This window comes from Hyla sarda, chromosome 2 (assembly GCF_029499605.1).
Source record: "Hyla sarda isolate aHylSar1 chromosome 2, aHylSar1.hap1, whole genome shotgun sequence".
Classification (NCBI taxonomy): domain Eukaryota; kingdom Metazoa; phylum Chordata; class Amphibia; order Anura; family Hylidae; genus Hyla; species Hyla sarda.
In genome coordinates this window covers 81907089-81934149 of record NC_079190.1, presented here as the reverse complement: position 1 = coordinate 81934149, position 27061 = coordinate 81907089, and the positions used below count along the sequence as shown (strand labels likewise).

Here is a 27061-nt window from a genome sequence, read left to right as displayed (position 1 = left end):
GCAAAGATTAAAAATACAGGAGTTGGCCATATAGGAACAAATCTCCTGGAATCTGAAAAAGGCTTCAGTCCCAAAGTGGAGAGAATTTGCGTAAGGTGAGGATTACTCTCTATGGCCATCGCTAGAATACTGGCCCTGTGAAAGTCAAGTGGGAGCTGTCGATTGTTGTACAGAGAGGTCAGGGTCCCATGTCATGAAGAACAATACAATGCATCTTTCTTCTTCCGTTCTGTCAGTACCCGTGAAACTACGAGCAGGTAGTAAAAGAGAAGACAATACTGCCTATTCTGTCTAATTTTTGGTTTCATGATTTACCTAGCAGTATTTTTCCCTTGTTCCCTTCCATATTTTATAATACAAGGAAAGACATTACAGTGGATGTCCTTGATTTCAAACAGAAATAGAAAAAGTGGAGATCTGCTACATTTATGAACTTTTAAAAAAATCTACTAAATATTATAGCATAAATAAAAAAATATATAACTACTCCTCCTCAATCCATTAGTGATGTTAAGGTGTAGTCTAGAGAACTGAACATTTTAGACACTTATCTCCTATCCCTGGAAAGGGGATAAGTGTCTGATCGCAGGATTCTGACCGCCGGGACCCCTCGCAATCTCCTTTACAGGGTCTTGGCTATTTTCACGTCCTGGGAGCAGAGCGGCCCACACCATCCTGGCCAAAAGCAAGTGAAGGCCTGCTCAGCCAATAACTGGCCACAGTGATGTTCCATCTTTGCCAGTGGTTGGTTGAGTGGGCTGTTACTTGCATTCGTTGAGGAAAATGGAGGCCAGGGTGCATGGAGGACGTGCAAGTAGCCGTGGTCCTTTGCAGAAGATAACGGGGGGTTTCAGCAGTCGGACCCCCAACGATCAGACACTTATCCACTATGGGTGGATAGGGGATGCAGTAAGTGTTAAAAAGGTCCATTCCATGGAGTTTCCCTTTAAACAAACTAGTACATGCTTATAAAGAAATAGGGATTATTCTTTATATGCAATGAAGGATGCCAGCTTTCTACACAACAATCACATCCAACAGTTATGGGACAGTGGGCAATACTACACTGGCAATCTGGTGCTGAATGTGAATCAGCTGTAGAGGAACACTCTAGTTAAATATGAATAATAAGCCATAACATGGTGTTTATACATGTTCCCTACTTTTACTCTGTAAAGGCGTAAGGCTTCCTATAATCTTGCTTTCCACAATGTAGCATTAAGTGGCTGCTATCTGAAAAAGTCTTTTCAAGACAGTAATTGAGTCATCTGTATGTTGAGTAACGTTCCCTTTATATATGTCACTGGGCAGGGACTGACAACTAAGCCCCTCAGCGGTAAGAATGTAAAATTGGCAGCTACAAATGATGCATTATGGAACCTGACAGACATATAAATTAGAACTTTATACATAATAATATCCAGGCCCCATCATTATTGGCAATATTACTGAGAATGATGTGATACCGTTTGAGTGTATTTTCTATACTAGTTTATATAACTTCAGTGATTACTATACTGTACATATATTCCCAAGGTAACAGTCGTATGTGGATAATAGGTGCCGGGAATCACATGTGTCATCCAGGGAAACTGGTTATGATATGGGAAATATGGAAATAGTGAAATCCCTGGCAAGACTTGGCTTGTTAGGGATATTCGTAAGTCTTGTATTCAGGCCTGGATTTTTATGGGATGAAAGGCAGGATTGTAGTGGGGTCTTTTATCCCCTTCCTGGGCCCATCTGGGTTTTTCAGTGTGGCCCATATCAGCACAGGTGCTGAAGACAGTGGGATAGATCTATCTATCTATATTTCAGATATATATGTTTATTTACACACATACATATTACACTATCTACCTTAATTCTGGATACTTCCAATAGCTTTAAGGATTTGTCAGTAAATTCAATTATGACATGCCATCTGGAAAAGGGGAACTCACCTGTTTTTGCTTCTGTTTGGCTTATTGGGGAGAAAAGCATTGATATTAAGAACATATTAGTCACAATATAGACTTACAAAAAAGCAAACTAATACCAAGTTAAATAATAAAAAACTAGGTTAGCCATGGACACTAAGCTTGTTCCTTATCGTTCCTCCATATGGTAACAAAATATTGAGATATTCATGTCTAGAAACAATGTTTCTGGGGAAGGATATCTCTGTAATAGATCTTTCAAAGAATTGTGGTACAGTTTTCATATTAATTTAACACAGAAAATCTCTGTAAGCAACAATAGGATACTGATGGAATAAGCACATATAGTATGGGACTATAGGCTTCTATGGGTGCCGTATTATGGCTCCGTGCACCCCGAAACCTGACACCACCACTACACAAGGAACGGAGCCAGCTGCTTCTCTATGTTCATTGTGTACCAGTCTGAGCCGCGGCTTTGGTGAATGGCTGATTGGTGTGGGTTCTGGGTGTCAGCACCCTGCGGATTAGACATTAATGACATATCAATGTCAAATAACTGGAAAAAAAATAACTTTTTTGAGATCTGGTTTGAGGTGTGAATCAAAATACAGGTCTGATTTGGGGTTTGAATTAATTCAGGGGTTTAGTGTAGGAATTAATTAAAGGCTCTGAATTTGTTTTTATGTGTGGTCTGGGGCCTAATTTGTTTTCCCGGGGTATAAGTGTTTGTTATGTCGTATGGCATTTTGTAATCCTTCACCAATGATATCTGTGCTGTGTTCTTAGGCAATAATGATCTGGCAGTATAATATTTTGGGCAGCACCAGAGTCTACAGTATTGGGTGAACCTGCGGCAGACATGGTATTCATGGTAGTAGATAGATTACAGGGTTAAAGGATGGGGGGGGGGGGGGGTTGATATGCTACAGAAACTGCAGATTTGCTGCAGAAGTGTGGGGTCAAAGGTGTCATGGCAACAAACAGTGTGGGTGCCTGGAGTAGTTGTCATGGTCTGGGAAGCATGGAGAACAAAGAGAAGTGAAATACTTTCATTGAAAAGACGTCACCTGTGAATTGTTATGTCTACCAGTATATACTGTAGCATGACGTATTCTCTGCAGTGTGCCTGCAGTGACCTGGTATCTAATCACTACATGGTCACTGTATAGCAGTATTAGTTATATTGGGCTTTGTAAAGTGACATATACCTATTTCTGTGTAGAAGTAGAAAAAGAAAAGGCCCAGAAGAGGCGCCTCATGCGTTACCCTAATAAAGAGGAATAGATGGACGGTAAAGTGGGGAGAGTCGTGGACTCTCTAGAGTGGCCGCTCACCTTGAGCGTACAGTAAATACGCTTAACACCTCATGCAGAGGCAAAATGAAAGTGGATCCTGTGCAGGAAATAACCAAAGGAAATCCTGTGGCAAGACTTTGTAGGCAGGAATGAAAATGACCTTCAAACAGGCGCTCAGCACAACCGGCTCAGGGATGTGAAGATAAGCTTTCCTGTTTATTAAATACAGCAATAATGCGTTTAAGGGTGAACAAACCCCTTCAGATTGATAAGGTGCATCAAATTGATAAGATGCACCTTATCAATCTGAAGAATGTCAAACATATAAGCAGTATGGCCGGCATTATCATTGTAGGTGTAAGTGAAGCATTTTCTACACCTTTTTTGTGTGCTGGTCATGTGTAGGAGCACCAAATTTATTAAAGGGGTACTCCGCCCCTAGACATCTTATCCCCTATCCAATGGATAGGGGATAAGATGTCAGATTGCAGGGGTCCTGCTGCTGTCCCGCGGGGCTCCCCATAGACTTGCATTGAGGGGCGGGACGTGACGTCACGCTCTTCCGCTCGCGTGGTCGGGATCCGAAGCCTCCAGCATTGCCGGAAGCCGTTGAGGAGGGTGCTGCAGCCGAGATCCCGGGGGTCCCCAGCAGCGGGACCCCTGCGATCTGACACCTTATTCCCTATCCTTTGGATAGGGGATAAGATGTCTAGGGGCAGAGTACCCCTTTAAATGGTCACAGAGCATTTGATAAATTTTGTGCAGGTCACATTTTCTGAAATTTTACTCTTCACATACACCATTAAGTTAAGCTAAGTCTCAGCTGGTGTAGTTTAGAGACTTTAGTGGCTTTGCGTCTTTTTTGTGCCTTTTTACAAAAAGGCGCAGTTCATAAAACCCTTCCATATTATGTGTATTGCAAAAATTTGTGGATTGCAACTCAAAATCAGCAGAAATGTGTAAACCAAAAGGTTAAAAAGGCGCAAATAAACCCTGCGCCTTTTTTGCGCCTTTTCTAGACACTAAAAACTGTCTAAAGACAATGATAAATGTCGGCCCATAAGTTTAAAAATACACGATGTGGTTGAGTTACGGATGGCCAATTGCAGTATCTACTTCTGAAATTCTGCTGTTAATCTGCATTTTATTGCAGTTTTTTTTAGTTAAAGCCAGAAGAGAATTTAAGTGGAAGGACTTATAATTCTTGCTGATTACATGTCTGGCTTTGGCTCAAGATACAGAGTCACAAACTGCAGTGGTATGGTTTTTATTTATTTAAACTATGAAACCACTCTAGGGCTAAGATCACACATTGCTAAATTTGTTGATACATTTTATTTAATGCAAAAATTTCCATCCATATTTGGCAAAAAAAGTGGCAGCATTTTCTTAAAGGCGTTTATTTTTATTTTTTTTTAAGATTACAGAAGAAAATGCGTAAAATACAAAACGCTGGTAAATTTTACAATGTGTGTCATTACCGTTAGGCCTCTTAAGCCAAAATTATAAAAGTTTATCAGTAGGAAGGATCATTTCTTTCAAATTCACTTTTGGCTTTGGCTCAAAAAACAAAGATTCATTCCAAATAAAAAAAATAAAATCCAGTGTTTGTAACCTACAGTGAATGACAACCTCAGCTTTTGTGGAAAATTTTCATTTAGTTTTTTTTAAGTCAAAACTAGAAATGGATTTAAATGGAATGGGAATTTAGACAACTTTCCATTCTGTTTTTCCTACATTGTATTGATTCATAGTGGAGACATGAAATGTATGAAGGAACACATATAAATTACGTGGTAAGCAAAAAAGTCTTAAACCAGAATAAATGTTTTATATTTTAGATTCTTCAAAGTATTCCCCTTTTGTTTTGAGGACAGCTTTGCATACTGCTGGCATTCTATCAATCGACTTCATGAGGTAGTCACCTAGAATGGTTGTCCATCAGTCTTGAGGTTCCCAGAGGTGCTAAACACTTTTTGGTGGCTTTTCCTTCACTCTGAGGTCCAACTCATTCTAAACAATCTCAACTGGGTTTAGGTCGGGTGATTGTGGAGGCCATGTCATCTGACGCAGCACTCCATCATTCTCCCTCTTGGCCAAATAGCCCTTACATGGCCTTGAGGTGTGTTTCGAATCATTATCCTGATAAAAATCAAATGATAGTCCAAATAAGAGTAAACCAGATGGGATGGCCTGCTGCAGCAGAATGCAGTGATACTTTTTGAATAGCTTCCCAATAGGGTCATCAGCAAAGCATCTCCACACCAGCACAACCTCTCCTCCATACTTCCCAGTGGGAACCACATATGTAGAGACCATCCTCTCAACTTTTCTGCAGCTTACAGTATACAGTCCTCCCTTTTTCTGTTTTTGCACTTTTGTTTTTTCCTCCTTACTTTTAAAAAATCATAACTCTTAAAATTTTGCACCTAAAAATCCATATGATGACTTATTTTTTGCGCCACCAATTCTATTTTGTAATAAGATCAGTCATTTTACCCAAAACTCTACGTTGAAACAGAAAAAAATAAATAAAAATAATCAGTGTGCGACAAAATTGAAGAAAAAACACCATTTTGTAACTTTTGGGGGCTTCCGTTTCTACGAAGTACATTTGTCGGTAAAAATTACACCTTATCTTTATTCTGTAGGTCCATACGATTAAAATGTAATTCGTCTGTTATGTGTGCAGGTTTGGAAGTGGCGTGGCTTGGATACGCCCCATCCATGTCACTCCCACATAAATAAAGTGATTTTAATCCATGTAACACTTGTATGACTAAGGCCTTGTGCGCCGAAACGCGTCACATTACTTGAGTTCCTGTCGTTTCCCATGGCAACATAATAAAGAAGTTCCTTGCAAGAGTCTGGCACTGGACATTCTCTTCTTTCTATGTGCTAAGTGGACTAGTCCTGGTCCAGTTCGAGCGCAATCCCAAGGGTGAGCTGGATATAACTCTTTTGCTGTTTATATTAAAACGACACCCTACTTTGATTTTGTCGCACTTCTGGAAAAAATCATAACTACATGCAGGAAAATTTATACACTTAAAATTGTCATCTTCTGACCCCTGTAACTTTTTTATTTTTCCCGCTTACGGGGTGGTATGAGGGCTAATTTTTTTAGTGGTACCATTTTTGTATTGATTGGACTTTTCGACAGCTTTTTATTCATTACATAAAAAGAGACCAAAAATACGCTATTTAGAACTTTGAAATTTTTGGGCGCGCACGCCATTGACTGTGCGGATTAACAATATATTTTTATAATTTGGACATTTCCGCACACGGTGATACCACATATGTTTATTTTTAGCTACACTTTTTTTTTTTTTTTTAAAGGGAAAAGGGGGGTGATTCAAACATTTATTAGGGAAGGATTTTTTTCCCCATTTGTTTTTTATTGCAATGTTATAGCCTCCATTGGGGAATATAACACTGCACACACTGATCTTTTACATTGATCATTGTTATCCCATAGGATAACATTGATCAATGATTCTGCTGTGGTGGTCCCGAACAGCCCACTGAGCTAGTCGGGGATAGTTTATTTTCACTTCAGACGCGGTGATCAACTTTGAATGCTGCATCAGTGCTGCGCACTATTGGCCATGGGTCCCAGCCGTTATATGAGGCCGGGCTTGACCCACTATGATGCGAGGCCACGGCATGGCTCCGTGTTATAGAAAGGGAGCGGACTCAGGGCATACAGGTACGCCCTGGGTCCTTAAGTGGCCTCAACATACAATATAGTTTCAACATACAATGGTCTTTTCTGGACCATTGTAACTTGAAACCAGACTCAACATACAATGCTACGGACAGTCCAGATCTGTGAAACATGTCAATGGCGGGAAGAACCGACCAATCTGAATGGACATTTCACTGGTAAAACCCCCGAAGAATAAAGTGTATGCACTGACTGGTGGCACCCCCAACAGGGAGGTATTACATGTTCTGTACTACTCTTTACTTGTACCACAGTTAGCTGCTCCTTTGGACACCAGGTGCGGGCGGCTCCATTTGACTTTTTTAGGACATTGTGTATTGTACAGGACCCTGAAGAAGCTCCTGTCCTCAACTTAGACAGTGATTTACAGCTCCCAGCAGATATTTCTTATTTTTATATGTAAGGATTTGCTATATCTGTATTGGGCATCTACTTATTTTTCTTTAATCCTCACATTTTCCTATTTTTGGATGACATTTTGGGGCTTCAGAACCAATTACCAGGTTTCCATAGAGTTATGGTCGCAACATACAATGGTTTCAACATACTATGGTCGTCCTGGAACCGATTAATATTGTAACTTGAGGGACCACTGTAGTAGTTGGAACAAAGAATCTTATAATTTGACTCAGACCAAAGTACAGATTTCCACTGGTCTAATGTCCATTACTTGTGTTTCTTTACCAAACAATTCTCTTCTTTTTGGTGGTGTTCCTCAGTAGTGAATTCTTTGCCGCAATTCAAACATAAAGGCTTGATCTTCAGTCTCCTCCGAACAGTTGATGTTGAGATGTGTCTGGTACCCGATATCTCTGCAAACCATTTATTTGGACTCTAATGTGAGGTGCTGATAGTTTATGGTTAATGAGGTTAATAACTCTAATGAACTTCTGGTCCTCACGAGAGACAGTTTCATCACTGCATTTGATTGTTTCAATGATTGCACTTGAGGATAACTTTAATGTTCTTGCAATATTCCGGATTTACTGACTTTCATGTCTTAAAGTAATGATGAACTGTCACGTCTCTTTACTAAGTTAAATGGGTCTCCCTATAAAGTGGATAAGAATAGTAGTTGAATACATCTAAACACTGTATGGAACTGTATTACGGCACAACAAAACAGATGGTCCCAAACACATTACTTCACAAATTAACTCTTGAGAATCATGTTAACTGAAAACCATTCCAGGTGATGACTCCTTAATAAGAGAATGCCAAGAGCGTACAAAGCTGTCATCAAAACAGAAGGAGGATATTTTGCAGAAACAAACGTTATACATATTCTGTTTAACACTTTTTTTTATTTACTATTTAATTTCACATGCATTCATGTCTTCCATACGAACCGATAATATAAAAACAAAAAATAAACCACAAAAATAAGAGTAAACCTGAAATAAGGCATGTCTAACTGATATTTATACAACAAACTGCAGTGCAATAAAATAACTGTGTAAAACTGGCCTTACTACTATATCTGTGTGTGTTCTTTAACTAGTCAAGAGGTGGAATGTTTCTAATATGTAGGTGGCACGTATCCTATGTGTGTGTGTCATCACCCTATGTAACTGGTGTGTGTGTGTGTGTGTGTGTTTAATGACACCATATAACTGGTGTGTGTTTGTGTGTGACATGACACTATGTAACTGGTGTGTGTGTGTATGACATGACACTATGTAACTGGTGTGTGTGTGTATGACATGACACTATGTAACTGGTGTGTGTGTGTGTGACATGACACTATGTAACTGGTGTGTGTGTGTGACATGACACTATGTAACTGGTGTGTGTGTGTCATGACACTATGTAACTGGTGTGTGTGTGTGACATGACACTATGTAACTGGTGTGTGTGTGTGACATGACACTATGTAACTGGTGTGTGTGTGTGTGTGTGTTACATGACACTATGTAACTGGTGTGTGTGTGTGTGTGTGTGTGTGTTACATGACACTATGTAACTGGTGTGTGTGTGTGTGTCATGACACTATGTAACTGGTGTGTGTGTGTGTCATGACACTATGTATCTGGTGTGTGTGTGTCATGACACTATGTAACTGGTGTTTGTGTGTGACATGACACTATGTAACTGGTGTGTGTGTGTGTGTTACATGACACTATGTAACTGGTGTGTGTATGTGTGTGTGTGACATGACACTATGTAACTGGTGTGTGTGTGACATGACACTATGTAACTGGTGTGTGTGTGACATGACACTATGTAACTGGTGTGTGTGTGACATGACACTATGTAACTGGTGTCTGTGTGTTACATGACACTATGTAACTGGTGTGTGTGTGTGTTACATGACACTATGTAACTGGTGTGTGTGTGTGTGACATGACACTATGTAACTGGTGTTTGTGTGTGACATGACACTATGTAACTGGTGTGTGTGTGTTACATGACACTATGTAACTGGTGTGTGTGTGTGACATGACACTATGTAACTGGTGTGTGTATGTGTGTGTGTGTGACATGACACTATGTAACTGGTGTGTGTGTGACATGACACTATGTAACTGGTGTGTGTGTGACATGACACTATGTAACTGGTGTCTGTGTGTGACATGACACTATGTAACTGGTGTGTGTGTGTGTTACATGACACTATGTAACTGGGGTGTGTGTGACATGACACTATGGAACTGGTGTGTGTATGTGTGTGTGTGTGACATGACACTATGTAACTGGTGTCTGTGTGTGACATGACACTATGTAACTGGTGTGTGTGTGTTACATGACACTATGTAACTGGTGTGTGTGTGTGTTACATGACACTATGTAACTGGTGTGTGTGTGACGTGACACTATGTAACTAGTGTGTGTGCGCGTCATGACACCATATAACTGGTGTGTGTGTGCGTGTCATGACACCATGTAACTGTTGTGTGTGTGTCATGACACTATGTAACTGGTGTGTGTGTGTGACATGACACTATGTAACTAGTGTGTGTGTGTGACTTGACACCATATAACTGGTGTGTGTGTGTCATGACACCATGTAACTGTTGTGTGTGTGTCATGACACTATGTAACTGGTGTGTGTGTGTGACATGACACTATGTAACTAGTGTGTGTGTGTGTGACTTGACACCATATAACTGGTGTGTGTGTGTCATGACACCATGTAACTGTTGTGTGTGTGTCATGACACCATAAAACTGGTGTGTGTGTGTGTGTGTGTCATGACACTATGTAACTGGTGTTTGTGTGTGTCATGACACTATGTTACTGGTATGTGTGAGTGCCATGACACCATGTAACTGGTGTGTTTGTGTGTGACATGACACTATGTTACTGGTGTGTGTGTGTGTGTGTGACATGACACTATGTTACTGGTATGTGTGTGTGACATCTATTTAGAATAAAGTAATCACTGCAAAAAAGCGCACACCACAATGAAATGTATGTACGAGTACAAAAGCTTTATTAGGGCACATATACAAATAACATATCAAAAGACATATACTCAGGGACAATTTAAAAACAATTAAACTGCTCAACCAGAGCACAGCACAACCCTGGAGAAGGGCCATGAACCCACTCCCACAGGTAAGTGACCCCGTCCGCAAGAAACAAAATGTATAAGAATAACCACAAAATGTAGAAAATATACTGTCTCACAAACACCTAGCTTACATCACAATAATCGAGTACATAAAAATATAGGGGAGTCTAAATAATACTTAGGTGAGAGACACAGATGGACATCCAGTAGGCGGGGATGGGGTGTCCTAGCTGATCATAATGACACACTTATCCCATATTTTAGCCATAGGCAGAACAGATGTACCACTGTTTTCATGGCTGACATGTTAAAACTTGTAAATATTAGACATCATAGGGATGAAAAACACTCTTTAACCCCTTAAGGACTCAGGGTTTTTCCGTTTTTGCACTTTCGTTTTTTCCTCCTTACCTTTTAAAAATCATAACCCTTTCAATTTTCCACCTAAAAATCCATATTATGGCTTATTTTTTGCGTCGCCAATTCTACTTTGTAGTGACATTAGTCATTTTACCCAAAAATGCACGGCGAAACGGAAAAAAAAATCATTGTGCGACAAAATCGAAAAAAAAACGCCATTTTGTAACTTTTGGGGGCTTTCGTTTCTACGCAGTGCATATTTCGGTAAAAATTACACCTTATCATTATTCTGTAGGTCCATACGGTTAAAATGATTCCCTACTTATATAGGTTTGATTTTGTCGCACTTCTGGAAAAAATCATAACTACATGCAGGAAAATGTATACGTTTACAAATGTCATCTTCTGACCCCTATAACTTTTTTATTTTTCCACGTATGGGGTGGTATGAGGACTCCTTTTTTGCGCCGTGATCTGAAGTTTTTATCGGTATGATTTTTGTTTTGATCGGACTTTTTGATCACTTTTTATTCATTTTTTAATGGTATAAAAAGTGACCAAAATACGCTTTTTTGGACTTTGGAATTTTTTTGCGCGTACGCCATTGACCGTACGGCTTAATTAATGATATATTTTTATAGTTCGGACATTTACGCACGCGGCGATACCATATATGTTTATTTTTTATTTTTTTTACACTGTTTAATATTTTTTATGGGAAAAGGGGGGTGATTCAAACTTTTATTAGGGAAGGGGTTAAATGACCTTTATTAACACTTTTTTTTTTACATTTTTTTTGCAGTGTTATAGGTCCCATAGGGACCTATAACACTGCACACACTGATCTCCTATGCTGATCACTGGCGTGCATTAACACGCCTGTGATCAGCATTATCGGCGCTTGACTGCTCCTGCCTGGATCTCAGGCACGGAGCAGTCATTCGTCGATCGGACACTGAGGAGGCAGGTAAGAGCCCTCCCGGTGTCCGATCAGCTGTTCGGGACGCCGCGATTTCACCGCGGCGGTCCCGAACAGCCCGACTGAGCAGCCGGGTCACTTTCACTTTCACTTTAGAAGCGGCGGTCAGCTTTGACCGCCGCTTCTAAAGGGTTAATACCGCACATCGCCGCGATCGGCGATGTGTGGTATTAGCCGCGGGTCCCGGCCGTTGATTAGCGCCGGGACCGACGCGATATGATGCGGGATCGCGGCGCGATCCCGCTTCATATCGCGGGAGCCGGCGCAGGACGTAAATATACGTCCTGCATCGTTAAGGGGTTAAAGGGGTACTCCAGTGGAAAACTTTTTTTTTTTTTTTTTTAAATCAACTGGTGCCAGAAAGTTAAAGATTTGTAAATTACTTCTATAAAAAAAATCTTTATCCTTCCAGTACTTATTAGCTGCTGAATAGTACAGAAGAAATTATTTTCTTTTTGGAACACAGAACTCTCTGCTGACATCACGAGCACAGTGCTCTCTGTAGACATCTCTGTCCATATTAAGAACTGTCCAGAGTAGGAGAAAATCCCCATAGCAAACATATGCTTATCTGGACAGTTCCTAAAATGTTTAAACGACAACAAAAACGTGGTCTCAAATGGCTGCAGGTGCTCAACCCCAAATGCGGTTGTGCATTTATACTGGGGGAGCAGATCCTGCCCTTGTAGTCCGTTGCTAGGGGCGATCCCCAGCATAAAAATGCATACAATGGAGGATGCCTGCAGCGGACTACAAGTGCCACAATAGAATTCTACACCAGATAGACGGTGTGGATGTGTAACAATTAGAATAATACAGGAATTTAGGTGCACTACTGTGGTAGATGTTTACAGTGACATTGGCTATCCATCAACACTGATGTTAGGCCGGCAACTATATTAGCCAACTTAGGTGGGGCTTGCAGTCTGCCTCCCTCCTCCCATAGTATGTGTGTGCTTGCAGCCACACTGGAGGGTACCTGGGATGAGGCTGTGAGTCGGCCTAATACTGCTGTAATAAGTACTGGAAGGATTAAGATTTTTTAATAGAAGTAATTTACAAATCTGTTTAACTTTCTGGCACCAGTTGATAAAAAAAAAAAAGTTTTCTACCGGAGTACCCCTTTAACGACCACGGACGTAAATGTACATCCTGGTTTGGCGGGACTTCCCGCACCAGGACGTACATTTACGTCCTGTGTATGACCGCGAGCATCGGAACGGTGCTCGCTGTCATACACGGCAGGTCCCGGCTGCTAGCAGCAGCCGGGGACCGCCCGTAATGGCCGACATCCGTGATCGTGCGGATGTCCGCCATTAACTCCTCAGATGCAGTGATCAATACAGATCACGGCATCTGCGGCAGTGCGGTACTTTGAATGGATGATCGGATCGCCCGCAGCGCTGCCGTGGCGATCCGATCATGCAGCATTGCGGCCGGAGGTCCCCTCACCTTGCTCCGGCTGTCTCCCGGGGTCTTCTGCTCTGGTCTGAGATCGAGCAGACCAGAGCAGAAGATGACCGATAATACGGAGCAGTGCTGTGTCCTATGCATAGCACTGCACAGTATTAGCAATCAAAGGATTGCTATAGATAGTCCCCTATGGGGACATAAAAAGTGTTAAAAAAAAAAAGTAGAAAAACTTAAAAATAAAAAGTAAAAAAAAAAAAAAGGGAAAAATCTCCTCCCCCAATAAAAATGAAAATTGTCTGTTTTTCCCATTTTACCCCCAAAAAGCGTATTTTTTTTTAAATAAACATATTTTGTATCGCCGCATGCGTAAATATCCGAACTATCAAAATATAATGTTAATGATGCTGAATGGCATAAACGTAAAAAATAAAAAAAAGTAAAAAAATGCAGCTTTTTTGTCACATTTTATAAAAAAAAAAAAAAAAAAAAAGATCTAAAAAAGTTTTGTATATGCAAATGTAGTATCTAAAAAAAAGTACAGATGATGGCGCAAAAAATGAGCCCTCATATCGCCCTATATGCAGAAAAATTAAAAAGTTATAGGTGGTCAAAATTTTAGATTGTACTGATTTTGTACAAAAAGTTTTAGATTTTTTTTTAAGCGGTACAAAAATATAAAAGTATCTAGCCATGGGTATCCTTTTAATCGTATTGACCCACAGAATAAAGAACACATATCATTTTTACCGTAAATTGTACAGTGTGAAAACGAAACCCTCCAAAATGTGCAACATTTTGGTTTTCATTTAAATTTCCTCCCTAAAAAAATTTTTGGGGGGGTTCGCCGTACATTTTATGGTAAAATGAGAGGTTTCATTACAGATTACAATTGGTCACGCAAAAAACAAGCCCTTATATGGGTCTGTAGATGGAAATATAAAAGAGTTATGGATTTTAGAAGGCGAGGAGGAAAAAACGAAAACGCTAAAATAAAATTGGCCTGGTCCTTAAGGTGAAAAAGGGGTTAATGAAATGGGATCATGGCATCCTTCTATTAATTTCCTCTCTGAAAAGCTCTTCTGGATTTGTACATGCAATAGTAGAAGAAATACCAAGGCAACACTCATCGGGATCCATCTCAGTTAATAAAGGACACATTTCCTGGTCTGTGCACGCATAATAGCAGAAAGATAAGTCACTGTGTGAGCTTATTTTGCTGAAAGGAAGGCAGGCTTAATGTTTTGTACGGACTGATTCAGTACAGCAGGGAGGCAAAGAATAATAGGCTTAATGTCATAACAGGCAGAAAACGTGTGGCACACTGTCAAAATGCTCATAAATAAAAGAGTTAATGAAGCATTTCACTAATAGTTAAAGACACAATGCACTCACAATTCCTATTTAGGGTAAAGTCACACATGCCACATTTTGCTGCTGCATATTTTTCTACCCATTGAAGTCAATGGGTAGCAAAATTGGCTGCATAAAATATGCAGAAAAATATGGCATGTGACTCTACCCTTTAAAGGGGTACTCCACTGGAAAAAAAAAATTTTTTATATCAACTGGTGCCAGAAAGTTAAACAGATTTGTGAATTACTTATATTTAAAAATCTTAATCCTTCCAGTACTTATCAGCTGCTATATTCTCCACAGGAAGTTATTTTCTTTTTTAATTTCCTATCTGTCTGACCATAGTGCTCTCTGCTGACACCTCTGTCCATATTAGGAACTGTCCAGAGTAGGAGCAAATAATAGCAAACCTCTCCTGCTCTGGACAATTCCTAAAATGGACAGTGGTGTCAGCAGAGAGCACTGTGGTCAGACAGATAGGAAATTAAAAAGAAAAATAACTTCCTGTGGAGAATATAGCAGCTGAAAAGTACTGTAAGGATTAAGTCATTTACAAATCTTACGTAAATAAAGAGAAGATAAAGGGAGGCGCATAACAAACCCACGTGTAATACTCAAAGGGTGGAAGTCCATATGTGAACAAACAAAACTTAAGTCCACGTATCAGAAGTAATGAACAATGCAGTCCATCCAATATAATAGAATTGTAGTCCAGTAGTGGTGCCAAGATCAAAGAAATAGGGAAGCAAATATACAATAAGCAAGAAACTAGATCTAGCAACTCACCTCCGAGATGGCCGAGCAAATGGAAGCCCAACGAGGAAGCAGGTGGACAGGTGGGTGTTATGGGAGGGTCAAAGGCAACTAACCGGTTTGTTTCGTACAGGTGTACATTTGGCCGGATGAAGTACACCTGTACGAAACAAACCGGTTATTCGCCTCTGAGCCTCCCGTAACACCCACCTGTCCACCTGCTTCCTCGTTGGGCATCAATTTGCTCAGTCATCTCGGCGGTGAGTTGCTGGACCTAGTTTCTTGCTTATTGTATAATTTACAAATATATATATATATATATATATATATATATATATATATATATATATATATATATATATATAAAGTTTTTCAGTGGAGTACCCCTTTAATTAAAAAATGAAGTATGGTGTATTGCTAAGTCTAAAGAACTGTTCTACCCTGCCCTGTACTCCCCAACAAGGACAACATCCTATGGGGAAAGAAGCACATTACATGGAACAAAAGATAGACTGCACCTAGTATTCTTTACCAACCTTCTAATAGGCTCCTCGAAAGAGTGCCGATCTACAAGATCAGTGCTAGTTTACAGTGCACCTCAGGCCATGTAAAAGGAGGCAATGTTATTCTTAGCAACCTTTTCAAATCCACAACCTGTTAGGAAATAAAACCTGAGCTCTTACACTGATGTAGTTTTTTAATCCTTTTTTGCTTTGCAATTGACTTGGGTCATATGCATTAAAGGGGTACTCCGCCCCAAGACATCTTATCCCCTATCGAAAGGATAGGTTATAAGATGTTAGATCGCGGGGGTCCCGCCGAAGGGGACCCCCGCGATCTCGGCTGCAGCACCCACCTGTTGGGGCTTCCGGCAGCGCTGGAGGCTGTCATCCTAACGCCTCACGACCACAGTGACGGGAGATTGTGACGTCACGACTCCGCCCCCGTGTGACATCACACCCCACCCCTCAATGCAAGTCTATGGGAGGGGGCGTGGTGGCTGTCACGCCCCCTCCCATAGACTTGCATTGAGGGGCGGGGTGTGAAGTCACACAGGGGTGGAGTCATGGCCTCACAATCTCACATCACCATGGTCGGGAGCCGAAGCCTCCAGCGTTTCCGGAAGCCGCAACAAGTGAGTGCTGCAGCCGAGATCCCGGGGGTCCCCAGCGGCGGGATCCCCGCGATCTGACATCTTATCCCCTATCCTTTGGATAGGTGATAAGATGTCTAGGGGCGGAGTACCCCTTTAAGCTGTGTGAGAAACTTTAGGGTTACAGGAAAAACCTATAGAAGTCAAGTTTTGCTTCTGTCTTACATGCAAACAGCCTGTTCTTTATTCCATTCCAATTTGTTACACTTGCAAGAAGCATAAAAGAGGCCAAAATACTCCAAACTGATAACTAAACATGGTGACAGGAAAAAATTAAAATAAGTCAGTCCTTACCTATTGACGGGGGAGGCGAACGCCGATTGATTGAGACCATGTCTCCTAAACCAGAAGAGTTACCAGATCGCCTAAATACAAGGAAATCCATTACTTTGGCTATGAACCATATAACTTATTGAGCTGTAGCGCCAATGTAAAGACCTTTTACCTAGCTTTCTGCTCCTGTTTCAGTCGAATGGCCTCTAGCCTCTGAGGGCTTGGAATGAAGGCGATGTCTCCCCCCTCTTTTACTAGCCTCCCGATCCACCAGTCATTGTTATATTTCTGGGAAGTAATAAAATACATTTATTTCAAACAAAAATAACTTATGTTAATACTGGAGGAATACAATGTAACATAAGTGTCATGGACAGGTGGTCACATACAACTGTACTTTCATCTAAGTAAATGTTTCTGGGGGTCCTAAGTACATAAGTAACAAAGTGGAGGTTGTAGCACACAGCAGTCTCCCTTTCTTCAGTCTGCTAAGTCATAATTCACCATATTTGAGGGGGTTCTCCAGAAATTTACCTCATTCTGTTAACTTAACAGAAAGATAGGTGATAAGATATCTGATCACGGGGGTCCCACCGCTGGGGACCCCCACGATCTCTGCTGCGGCACCCCGCTGTCATCACTGCACAGAGCAAGCTCGCTCTGTGCATAATGACTGGCGATACAGGGTCCGAAGCATCGTGACGTCACGGCTCCACACCCTTAATGCAAGTCTAAGGGAGGGGGCGTGACGGCCGCCACGCCCCCTCCCATAGACTTGCATTAAGGGGGCAGGCTGTTACGACACGAGGGGGCGGGCCATGACATCACCGCCCACTCTATTAATGCAAGTCTATGGGAGGGGGCGTGATGGCCATCACAACACTCCCATAGACTTGCATTAAAGGGGCGGGCCATGATGTCACGAGGGGCGGGTCGTGACATCATGAGGGGTGGAGCCTTGACATCACGAGGGGGTGGAGACATGATGTCACGATGCTCCTGCCCCTGTATCGCCCGTCATTACACACAGAGCGAGTTTGCTCTGTGCAGTGATGACAGCGGGGTGCCACACCCGAGATTGCGGGGGTCCCCAGCCGTGGGACCCCTGCGACCAGATATCTTATACTCTATCCTTTGGATAGGGGATAAGATGTCTAGGGGCGGAGTACCCCTTTAAATGGGACAAGATGCAGTAACAGCAAGTAACACAAAACCCCTCCAATGTGCTAAATAATGGAGATCCCAAAGGTCAGACCCCCCACCAATCATATATTGATGGATTTACCCTACCATAGGCAAACAAACAATGGCAATGCCAAAATGGACCCTTTTAGCTACAGAGCAACCAGAAGAGGGTTTGTTAGACCAACCTGAACATAGAATGTAAAAGTCTACAAGTCTAAGGAAGGCTATGTACCACCTAAACAATGTTTACATACAAGATGTGTACAGAAACCCAGAATGTATTCGTTAGATCAATTTGTGAAGCCGCGAGTGGCATGTAGAGGAATGTGAATAACAGGCTAGAAGGTAGAGCAGTTAGGTAGGACACAAAGGAGGGGATTTAACAAGGTGTTGATGGCAGAAAACTCCCATGCAAAAGTTGTACATTTCTGTGCAAACCTAATTTTGGGAAAACATTTGCAAGTTTTCACCTTTTTTTGCACTGCTTGACACTTTAGCAAAAACAGTGGCATGGTATTACATTAGGGGGCATGGCTTCCAGTTGTCTAGTACGTTTACTCTAATTTCTGCCAGGAATTGGCATGAAATATATATTTAAATCTACACAAACTTTTACCTGGTGTATATTTCCAAATCAGTGCAGGACACTAAAAAATGTGCCAAGTATATTAAGAGGCTTCTGCCACTTAATGGGGGAGACTTATCAAAACTTGTCTAGAAAAAAAAAGTAACCCAGTTGCCCATAGCAACCAATCAGATCGCTTCTTTAATTTTTAACAAGGCCTCTGTAAAAATTAAATTGGCGACCTGATTGGTTGCTATGGGCAACTTTTCCTTTGCACAGGTTTTGATAAATCTCCCCCAATAACTTTGCCAAATAAGCCAGTCTTTAGAAATGTTGGTCACTAAATGTCTAGCCAATATTAGAACCATCTTGTATGCAGTAAGATAAATCTTTTGCACCTAGTTTTCAGTTCTTATTTACCATTGAGGAGTTGAAGTAAAAAATATACAGTGTACAATTATACTTTCTACCTGGAATGCAAGTGTGCAGCTGTCTATATGAAGTGAAAAGTGTTGAGCCAGCACTCTATTTAAACAAATTCTTCATTTTATTTGTGATTAAAAAATGCAAACATTCCGCCAGGTAAACACACAGAAAACAAAAAAGCACAGGAAAAGACCAGAGTTTAAAGGGGTATTCCGGGCAAAAATATTTTATCCCCTATCCAAAGGATAGGGGATAAGATGTCTGATCGCGGGGGGCCCGCTGCTGAGACCCCGCGCAATCTCCCTGCAGCACCCGCATTATATGCGGGTGCTGAATCTCCATTTTCGGAAACCTCCAGGTTTCCGGGACTAGGGACGTGACGTCACGCCACGCCCCTCCATTCATGTCTATGGGAGGGGGCGTGACGGCCGTCACGCCCCCTCCCATAGACATGAATGGAGGGGGCGTGGCGTGATATCACGTCCCTAGTCCCAGAGGTTTCCGAAACTAGAGACGCAGTCCCCGCATAGAATGCGGGTGCTGCAGGGAGATCGCGGGGGTTTCAGCAGTGGGCCCCCCGCGATCAGACATCTTATTCCCTATCTTTTGGAAAGGGGATAAAATATTTTTGCCCGGAATACCCCTTTAATGCATTTTAGATCTGATAACACTTAAATCATAGCAAGCCTGTGCTTTTTTATGTATTGTATGTCCGTGCGCTAACCTACCACCATATATATATATATATTTTTTTTTTTTTTTATAAATTACAAATAAAATTAAGAATATCAGTGCTGCTTCAAAATGGTTATACTGTCTACATGTTATATAATGTTGTTAGTACCTATATCAGTGCTCTCTAGTGGGAATATTTTAAAACAAGCTACTGTGATATTGTTGTGGCTTTCTGTGGTATGCAATGTATTATTATACTCACCTCTTTGATATGTAGAAAATCTTTGGCTTCAAAATTGATAGCACTTCCCTGAACTGGGCATTCTTCATCCAGAGCTCCACAGTAACTGACATTGGTCCTTACAGCAAAGGCAACCGGCTTAAGCTACAGAAAAAAAAAGAAAAGAAATGCAAAAGTTTCTTGTAGATGACTTGTAGGTTAAGGGTCTATTCACACGTACAATATTCTGCGAAGATTTGATGTGCAGGATTTTCTGCTGCAGATTTTAACTGAATGACTGAACACAGCTTGAAATCCTGTGCATCAAATCTGCGCAGAATACTGTACATGTGAATAGACCCTAAAGCTGTAAATTGAAGTTGAACAAATGCCATTCCTTGCACTTTACCTAGGCCATAGTATCTGACGTATTGAAAAAACTTCTCCATAAAAAGGTGCATGGAATTACATACGGATTACACCATTTAAAGGGGTACTCCGCCCCTGGCATCTTATCCCCTATCCAAAGGATAGGGGATAAGATGTCAGATCGCCGCGGTCCCGCTGCTGGGGACCCCGGGGATCGGCGCTGCGGCACCCCACCATCATTACTGCACAGAGCGAGTTCGCTCGGTGCGTAATGACGGGCGATACAGGGGCCGGAGCAGCGTGACGTCATGGCTCCGCCCCTCATGCCATGCCCCCTTCCCATAGAGTTGTATTGACGGAGGCGGGCCGTGATGTCACGAGGGGCGGAGCCGTGACGTAACGATGCTCCGGCCCCTGTATTGCCCGTCATTACGTGCAGAGCGATCTCGCTCTGCGCAGTAATGATAGCGGGGTGCTGCAGCAGCGATCCCCGGGGTCCCCAGCAGCGGGATAAGATGGGGATAAGATGTCTAGGGGCGGAGTACCCCTTTAATTTTAAAACTGGGTGCAATTTGTGATGGGTAAATGGTGCAGATTCAAAAGGCCCAGAATGTGCTAATACACAAGTTTTTTTTCTTTCCTATTGACGTGCTCTATGATACATCCATTCTGAATTTCCATGGCTGACCTGTGTTGAATGTCACAGAGTGTGACTATAACCCTACCTCCAAACTGCCCAGGATCCGGCAGGATATTCCCACTTTTGGGGTGATGTGCCGCCATCCCAGAACAGCCCCCACATGTTCAGCATTTGACTGTAAATGCCTGTTGTCAGTCACCTGATATAACTGTATGTAATCTCTTATATGGTCTGTAGTGGTAATGATGGGGGTTGTTGTCAGTCACCTGATATAACTGTATGTAATCTCTTATATGGTCTGTAGTGTAATGAGGGGGGTTGTTGTCAGTCACCTGATAAAACTGTATGTAATCACTTATATGGTCTGTAGTGGTAATGATGGGGGTTGTTGTCAGTCACCTGATATAACTGTATGTAATCACTTATATGGTCTGTAGTGGTAATGATGGGGCTTGTTGTCAGTCACCTGATATAACTGTATGTAATCTCTTATATGGTCTGTAGTGGTAATGATGGGGGTTGTTGTCAGTCACCTGATATAACTGTATGTAATCACTTATATGGTCTGTAGTGGTAATGATGGGGGTTGTTGTCAGTCACCTGATATAACTGTATGTAATCACTTATATGGTCTGTAGTGGTAATGATGGGGGTTGTTGTCAGTCTGTCAGTATAGATAATCCTCCTAAACTTAGGTGACAGACTGAAATTATTGCTGTTAAGAGGTATGCCAATTCTGCAGGTGAAGGCGTGGTCAGAACGTGACTGAGGGCGTGGTCAGGACGTGACTGAGGGTGTGGTAAGAGCATAGCCGTGAGTGTGCTTAGCAGCGTGGCCTGTCCCTCTTTGCTAGGGAGGTATGCTATAACTCCAATTAAATATGGCTGAATGTAAAAAAGGTTTAGTTCAAAGTCGACCACTACTTTTGTTTAAGTATACCTGTGCTACCTTTTTATTTCTGTGGCCAATCACAAGACAGCATCTGCTGTGCTGGAGGATGATTTACAGTACACTACAAAAGAAGGTATTGGGGGGGGGGATGGGAAGAGTTATTAATGCACTGGATCTACAAGATAAGAAACAGCAGCAGCAACGCAAGGAAGAGGTTACACTAACATCTCAATGGCTGCTTATGAAGATGACAAGCCTGCAGACTAAGGAGACGTTACGGGAAGATAGCAGAACTATATGGGTGATCTGAGATGAGAGGAAAGGAAAGCGTTGGTGTACATGTTAGGCACAGAGTGGACCTTCTGGAAGAGGTAGCCAGTCTCACAGACTGCAAGTGCACAGCTTCCTCTCCACTTCCTGTGTTCCATCTTGTTCCTAGACAGAATTCCCCTGGCAGGCAGTGTACAGCAGTTTGCAGTTAAGGGAGGCAACTTGTGGCTAAGATACTACTTTTGGTGGTAATGAGTCATTTTTGGTAAATTAAGTGATTTGCAAACATATTAGACTATCAATTAGAGGGGAATTGTGTGAAATGAAAGTGACCCGTTGCACTATACTGTAAGTCCCAGAATTCTAAGGCTAGGTTCACACTTTGTTAATGCAGTGCATCCCAGGTATACATCGGCATCATGCCAAAACAAGGGGAATTGACGCATACAGGGATGCACTGGGTACATTGATTTTAAATGGCTAGAATGTAGTCAGCCAAGAAAATATGTTCAGGCCACCTCCCACATATATGTGCTTATTTAGCTGGATTTGATACTGACGAAGACAGCATTGTTGTATTCTGCTAAATTAAAGTATATGCATGAGAATTGGACAGAATTTTGCTAACTATGTGTTACGGAGCTGGATGTGGATCCTCTAACCTGTGTGGCTGATGACTCGGACCGTATCGGGGAGTGGAGTCTAAGGTGCCACTGGTCTCCACCAGAGCCCGCCGCAAGGCACAATAGGCTTGCTGCGACAGGCGACACCCAGGTCGCTACCCCCAACATGTCTCGACCACACAGGTAGCTGGGCTAGGCAAGGCAAGGTGCAGAAGGATAAGGCAATAGCATAGTCAAACATAGCAGAAGGTCAAGGCAAAGGTGCAAAGTCAAATAACGTAGCGGGAAGGTCTGGATACAAGGGTAAGGCAACAGGCAATATGGAACGCTTAATCTCAGGCTAGGGGCACTGAAGATCCGGCAGGGAAGTGTGGGAGGTGCAGGGAATTTATAATGTAGTGTCAGGTGTAACAACTAACTACGGGCGTACTGGCCCTTTAAATTTCAGAGCTCCGGCGTGCACATGCCCTAGGAGATGGGGATGCGTGCGCCGGAGCCGAGGCACAGAGGAGGAGGCGACAGCGGAGCATGGTGAGTGACGAGCTGGGATTCGCATGCGGGTGCGTCCCGCGATGCAAATTCCAGCCCCGCCGGCAGTCGGGGATTCAGGAACCATGCTCTCACAGCCGGAGCGCAGTGTGTGATCGGGATATTAAAATGATTGGTCTAGTTGCAGTGTGCTACGGTATACGTCGGCCCTTTCTTTGACAGTTTGCAGATGTTTATCTGGGACAAACTGCCTTAACATAGTATGGACTTTGTCAGAGCATGCTTTGACTGTCATAATCTAAGGCTAACATTCACCACATTTTAATACTCAAAATGTTACTGTCATTTAATAAAACTTTAGGCACAAAAATCAGACATGTCAAGAGATTTGAGATTTGATAAGTTGAGGTTTTAGTGCTGAGACCCTCACAAATTTCTTGATATAGATGGGAGAAGCTGTACTTCCGCCCCATTGGACTGGCTCCATAAATGTATAAGGGAGCCTGTCCTCTGCAATGAGTCAGATCAGGCAGCCAGCTGGGTAGTGAAGTTAACAGCCACGTGCTTCTCTCAGCTATATTTAGAAATCTGTTGGGGTCTTCGCACTGAGACCCCAACTGATCAAAACTTTTGACATGCCTGTGTGAAATTTTTTTATTTTATAAATTACAGTAACAAATTAAATTTGTAATAATTAGTAAAACAGCTAATCCTTTACAGGGGTTCCCTGAGACAAACAGTGATAGCCTTTCTTGTATGATAAAGTAGAGGTCCAACCCCCAGTACCCCCAAAAATCAGGAGAATAGCAGAGCTGCAGTACCAGGCACAGAAGAAATGTTAATACTTTTCAAGTATTTTCCCCATGGTTTTAATTAACTGTAACAAGTAATCCACTTCTAGAATGTTGAATCATTGTAGAAATTTTTTGGTCATGTCTATTTTTTCGAGTAGCAGTTTAATCCAGGCATCATGTAGTGATATAATTACAGAGTGTACAGCAATTGCGCAGTTAACTACAGCTCACATTATTCAATGTAAATTGCAGCCAATTGTAATATCTGCCATGGTTTTCAGCAGGAGAGCTTTGCTGGAGAACAATACATTTAAGTGTGATAATCACTACATTGCTCACCACGTTATACATTTAAAAAATATTTTTATTTCCATTTGAAATGGTCGTGTTAATGGAAACCAACCTCTAATATAACCAGTCATCGTTTAATATGGATATTTGTGGGGACAAATGTGTACAACAAAGCTCCAGCCAAAATATTCATAGAGTGTTAAGACGTGGAAGAGAGATTTGGAGTGCCTTCTGGTTGACTACATGTAATTTTCTGCTGCCTGCCTATTAAGGGAAATCATGTAGGATTCTTGAGCAGGCAAGCATATCCTTGTACAGTGGTGCTTGAAAGTTTGTGAACCTTTTCTCAGTATCTGGTATCACCACATGGTGTAGCAATAACTGCATCTAAAAGGATTCTGTTATAACTGTTAATTAATCCTAAAAATCAGATATCCAAAACTAAGTTTTCCATGAGTTCCTTGAATACTTAGAGATTAAAATCTCTAAGAAAGTAGAGGATTTTGCCCAACTAAATGTTAGACCATTATTTAGAGAAGGTGAGGGCTAAAATTAAAATCTGGAACAAACTATCCATGAATATGGCAGAAAGGATTCTACTGGTAAAAATGATTATTCTCCCTATGGTTTTGCATGTGATTAGGGCAGCACCAATATGGGTTGGGGAAAACTATTTTAAAGGAATCCAAAAAGAGATTAAGAATTTAATATGGAATAGGAAACACAAAGGAAGCAGGAATTCTTAAAGGGGTACTCCGCTGCTCAGCGTTTAGAAAAACTGTTCTGAATGCTGGTGCCGGGAGCTCGTGACTTCATAGCCCCACCCCCTCATGACATCACGCCCCACCCCCTCAATGCAAGTCTATGGGAGGGGGCGTGAGGGCTGTTACTCCCCCTCCCATAGACTTTCATTGAGGGGGCGTGATGTCATGAGGAGGAGGGCTATGACGTCACAAGCTCCCGGCAAGGGCTCCAGCGCTCGGAACAGCTTGTTCCAAATGCTGAGCAGCAGCAGAGTACCGCTTTAAGCCCCTCAATGAAAAATGGGGGATTCGGAATACCTAATATGCAATGGTATTACATAGGTGCACAATTAGAACATCTGGGGATTGAGCACGGAATGATAAAGGAATTTCTCGGAAAATTTGGATGTAAGGGGGACACGACGTTTGAATTAGTAGAAAATTGTAGATTTATTCACACAGGAGTTAAAAGTATTCCCACCTGTAACATGTTAATTAAAATATGGAGATACACAAGGCGATTAATCGGTATAAAAGGGAGTTTACAGCACACTATGATATGGGATAATGGGTACTTTGTAGAATTTCTTAAATTAAAAGGGTATGTCAACTGGGAAAATAAAGGAATTAAGAGAGTTAATAATCTAATTGTAAAGAAAACGATAGTAGACTGGGACACACTTGTTAGGGAATTTAATCTGAAACAGGAGAGTTTTTTCTTGTATAATCAAGTGAGGAGTGCTTTTGTGAAAGACAATAGGAACCCTAGATGGGAAATCTGTAAGCACGAGTTAATGGATTTTGTATTCAGTTTTTAGGCAACATCATAGAAAGTTCTGGGCAAGATATATAAAAATCTTGTAAAAGCTTTAATTGGTAGGAAAGGACCCAAGAGTAGACAAAAAATGGGCAGCAGAGCGGCTTGATGAAGAATAATGGGGGGGGGGGGTAGAGTATTCAAAAATATTAGTTAGTCCTCTTTAAATATGCACCATAAAATTGCACATAGGATTCCATATACACCTAAATTTCTTTATAATATACAAAGAAGAATAGGGTCGGATTGCCCCAAATCTCAGGAAGACTGTGTATAAAACAGTGGAGTGAGAGTTAAGAACTAAAATCCATTTTGATGTGAAGATAGCTATCCTAGGTATAGGGCTAATGGGCAGAACAAGGAACCATGCTATATTAAAAATTTTCCGGATAGCTAAAATTTTAATCTTAAGGAACTTAAGGAAGTGGTTCGCACCGGAAGTCCCAACTGTAAAGGAATGGCAAAATGAGGTAGAACAGATAAAAAGATATAAGACCATTTATTATAAAGGGAACAAGGTAGCTCCTAAAATTGATAATGAATGGATGAGGTGATCTAGTTGATTCGGGGGGTGATGGGAAGGAAGGAGGGATAGGGAAGGGGAGAGAGGGTATTTGATTTAAAAAAAAAAATTGTTATGAAATGGCTGTTTTTGTGTTGGGAAAAATAATAATGATTAACCCTTTAGACGCGGCGTTTAAAGTTGGTCGCCGCATCTTAAGTGAAAGTAAACTACTCCCGGCTAGCTCAGTTGGCTGTTCGGGACCCTACCTTCCTCCTGTGTGTCCGATCGCCGAATGAATGCTCAGTGCCTGAGATCCAGGCATGAGCAGTCAAGCGGCAGGATCATTGATCATTGTTATCCTATGATTTAACAATGATCAATGTAAAAGACCAGTGTGTGCAGTGTTATAGCCCCACTATGGGGGCTTTAACATTGCAAAAAAAAAAAAAAAGTTAATAAAGATCATTTAACCCCTTCCCTAATAAAAGTTTGAATCACCCCCCTTTTCCCATTTTAAAAAAAACAAACTGTGTAAATAAAAATGTGGTATCACTGCACGCAGAAATGTCTGAATTATAAAAATATATAGTTAATTAAACCGCATGGTCAATGGCGTACATGCAAAAAAATTCCAAAGTCCAAAATAGCGTATTTTTGGTCACTTTTTAGATCATGCAAAAATGAATAAAAACAGATCAAAAAGGCCCATCAATACAAAAATGGTACCGCTAAAAACTTCAGATCACGGTGCAAAAAATGAGCCCTCATACCGCCCCATAGGCAAAAAAATGTAGTTATAGGAGTCAGAAGATG

The 27061-nt window shown here is 41.6% G+C and overlaps 1 protein-coding gene across 4 annotated transcripts in view; it reads right to left on the bottom strand.

The window, feature by feature from the left end:
* The window catches only part of CACNB3 (calcium voltage-gated channel auxiliary subunit beta 3), a 223442-nt gene that overhangs the window by 34359 nt on the left and 162022 nt on the right, over positions 1 to 27061 (bottom strand). For 3 of the 4 annotated variants that reach the window (XM_056562249.1, XM_056562248.1, XM_056562247.1), the window contains exons 3-6: positions 19859 to 19981; positions 16918 to 17033; positions 16767 to 16837; positions 1944 to 1963 (exon numbers count right to left, since the gene is read on the bottom strand). In XM_056562249.1, coding sequence (XP_056418224.1) covers positions 1944 to 1963; positions 16767 to 16837; positions 16918 to 17033; positions 19859 to 19981 — 330 coding nt within the window. Of the gene's footprint in view, positions 1 to 1943; positions 1964 to 16766; positions 16838 to 16917; positions 17034 to 19858; positions 19982 to 27061 lie in introns of those variants that run through there. The other variant, XM_056562250.1, reaches the window with a different exon arrangement.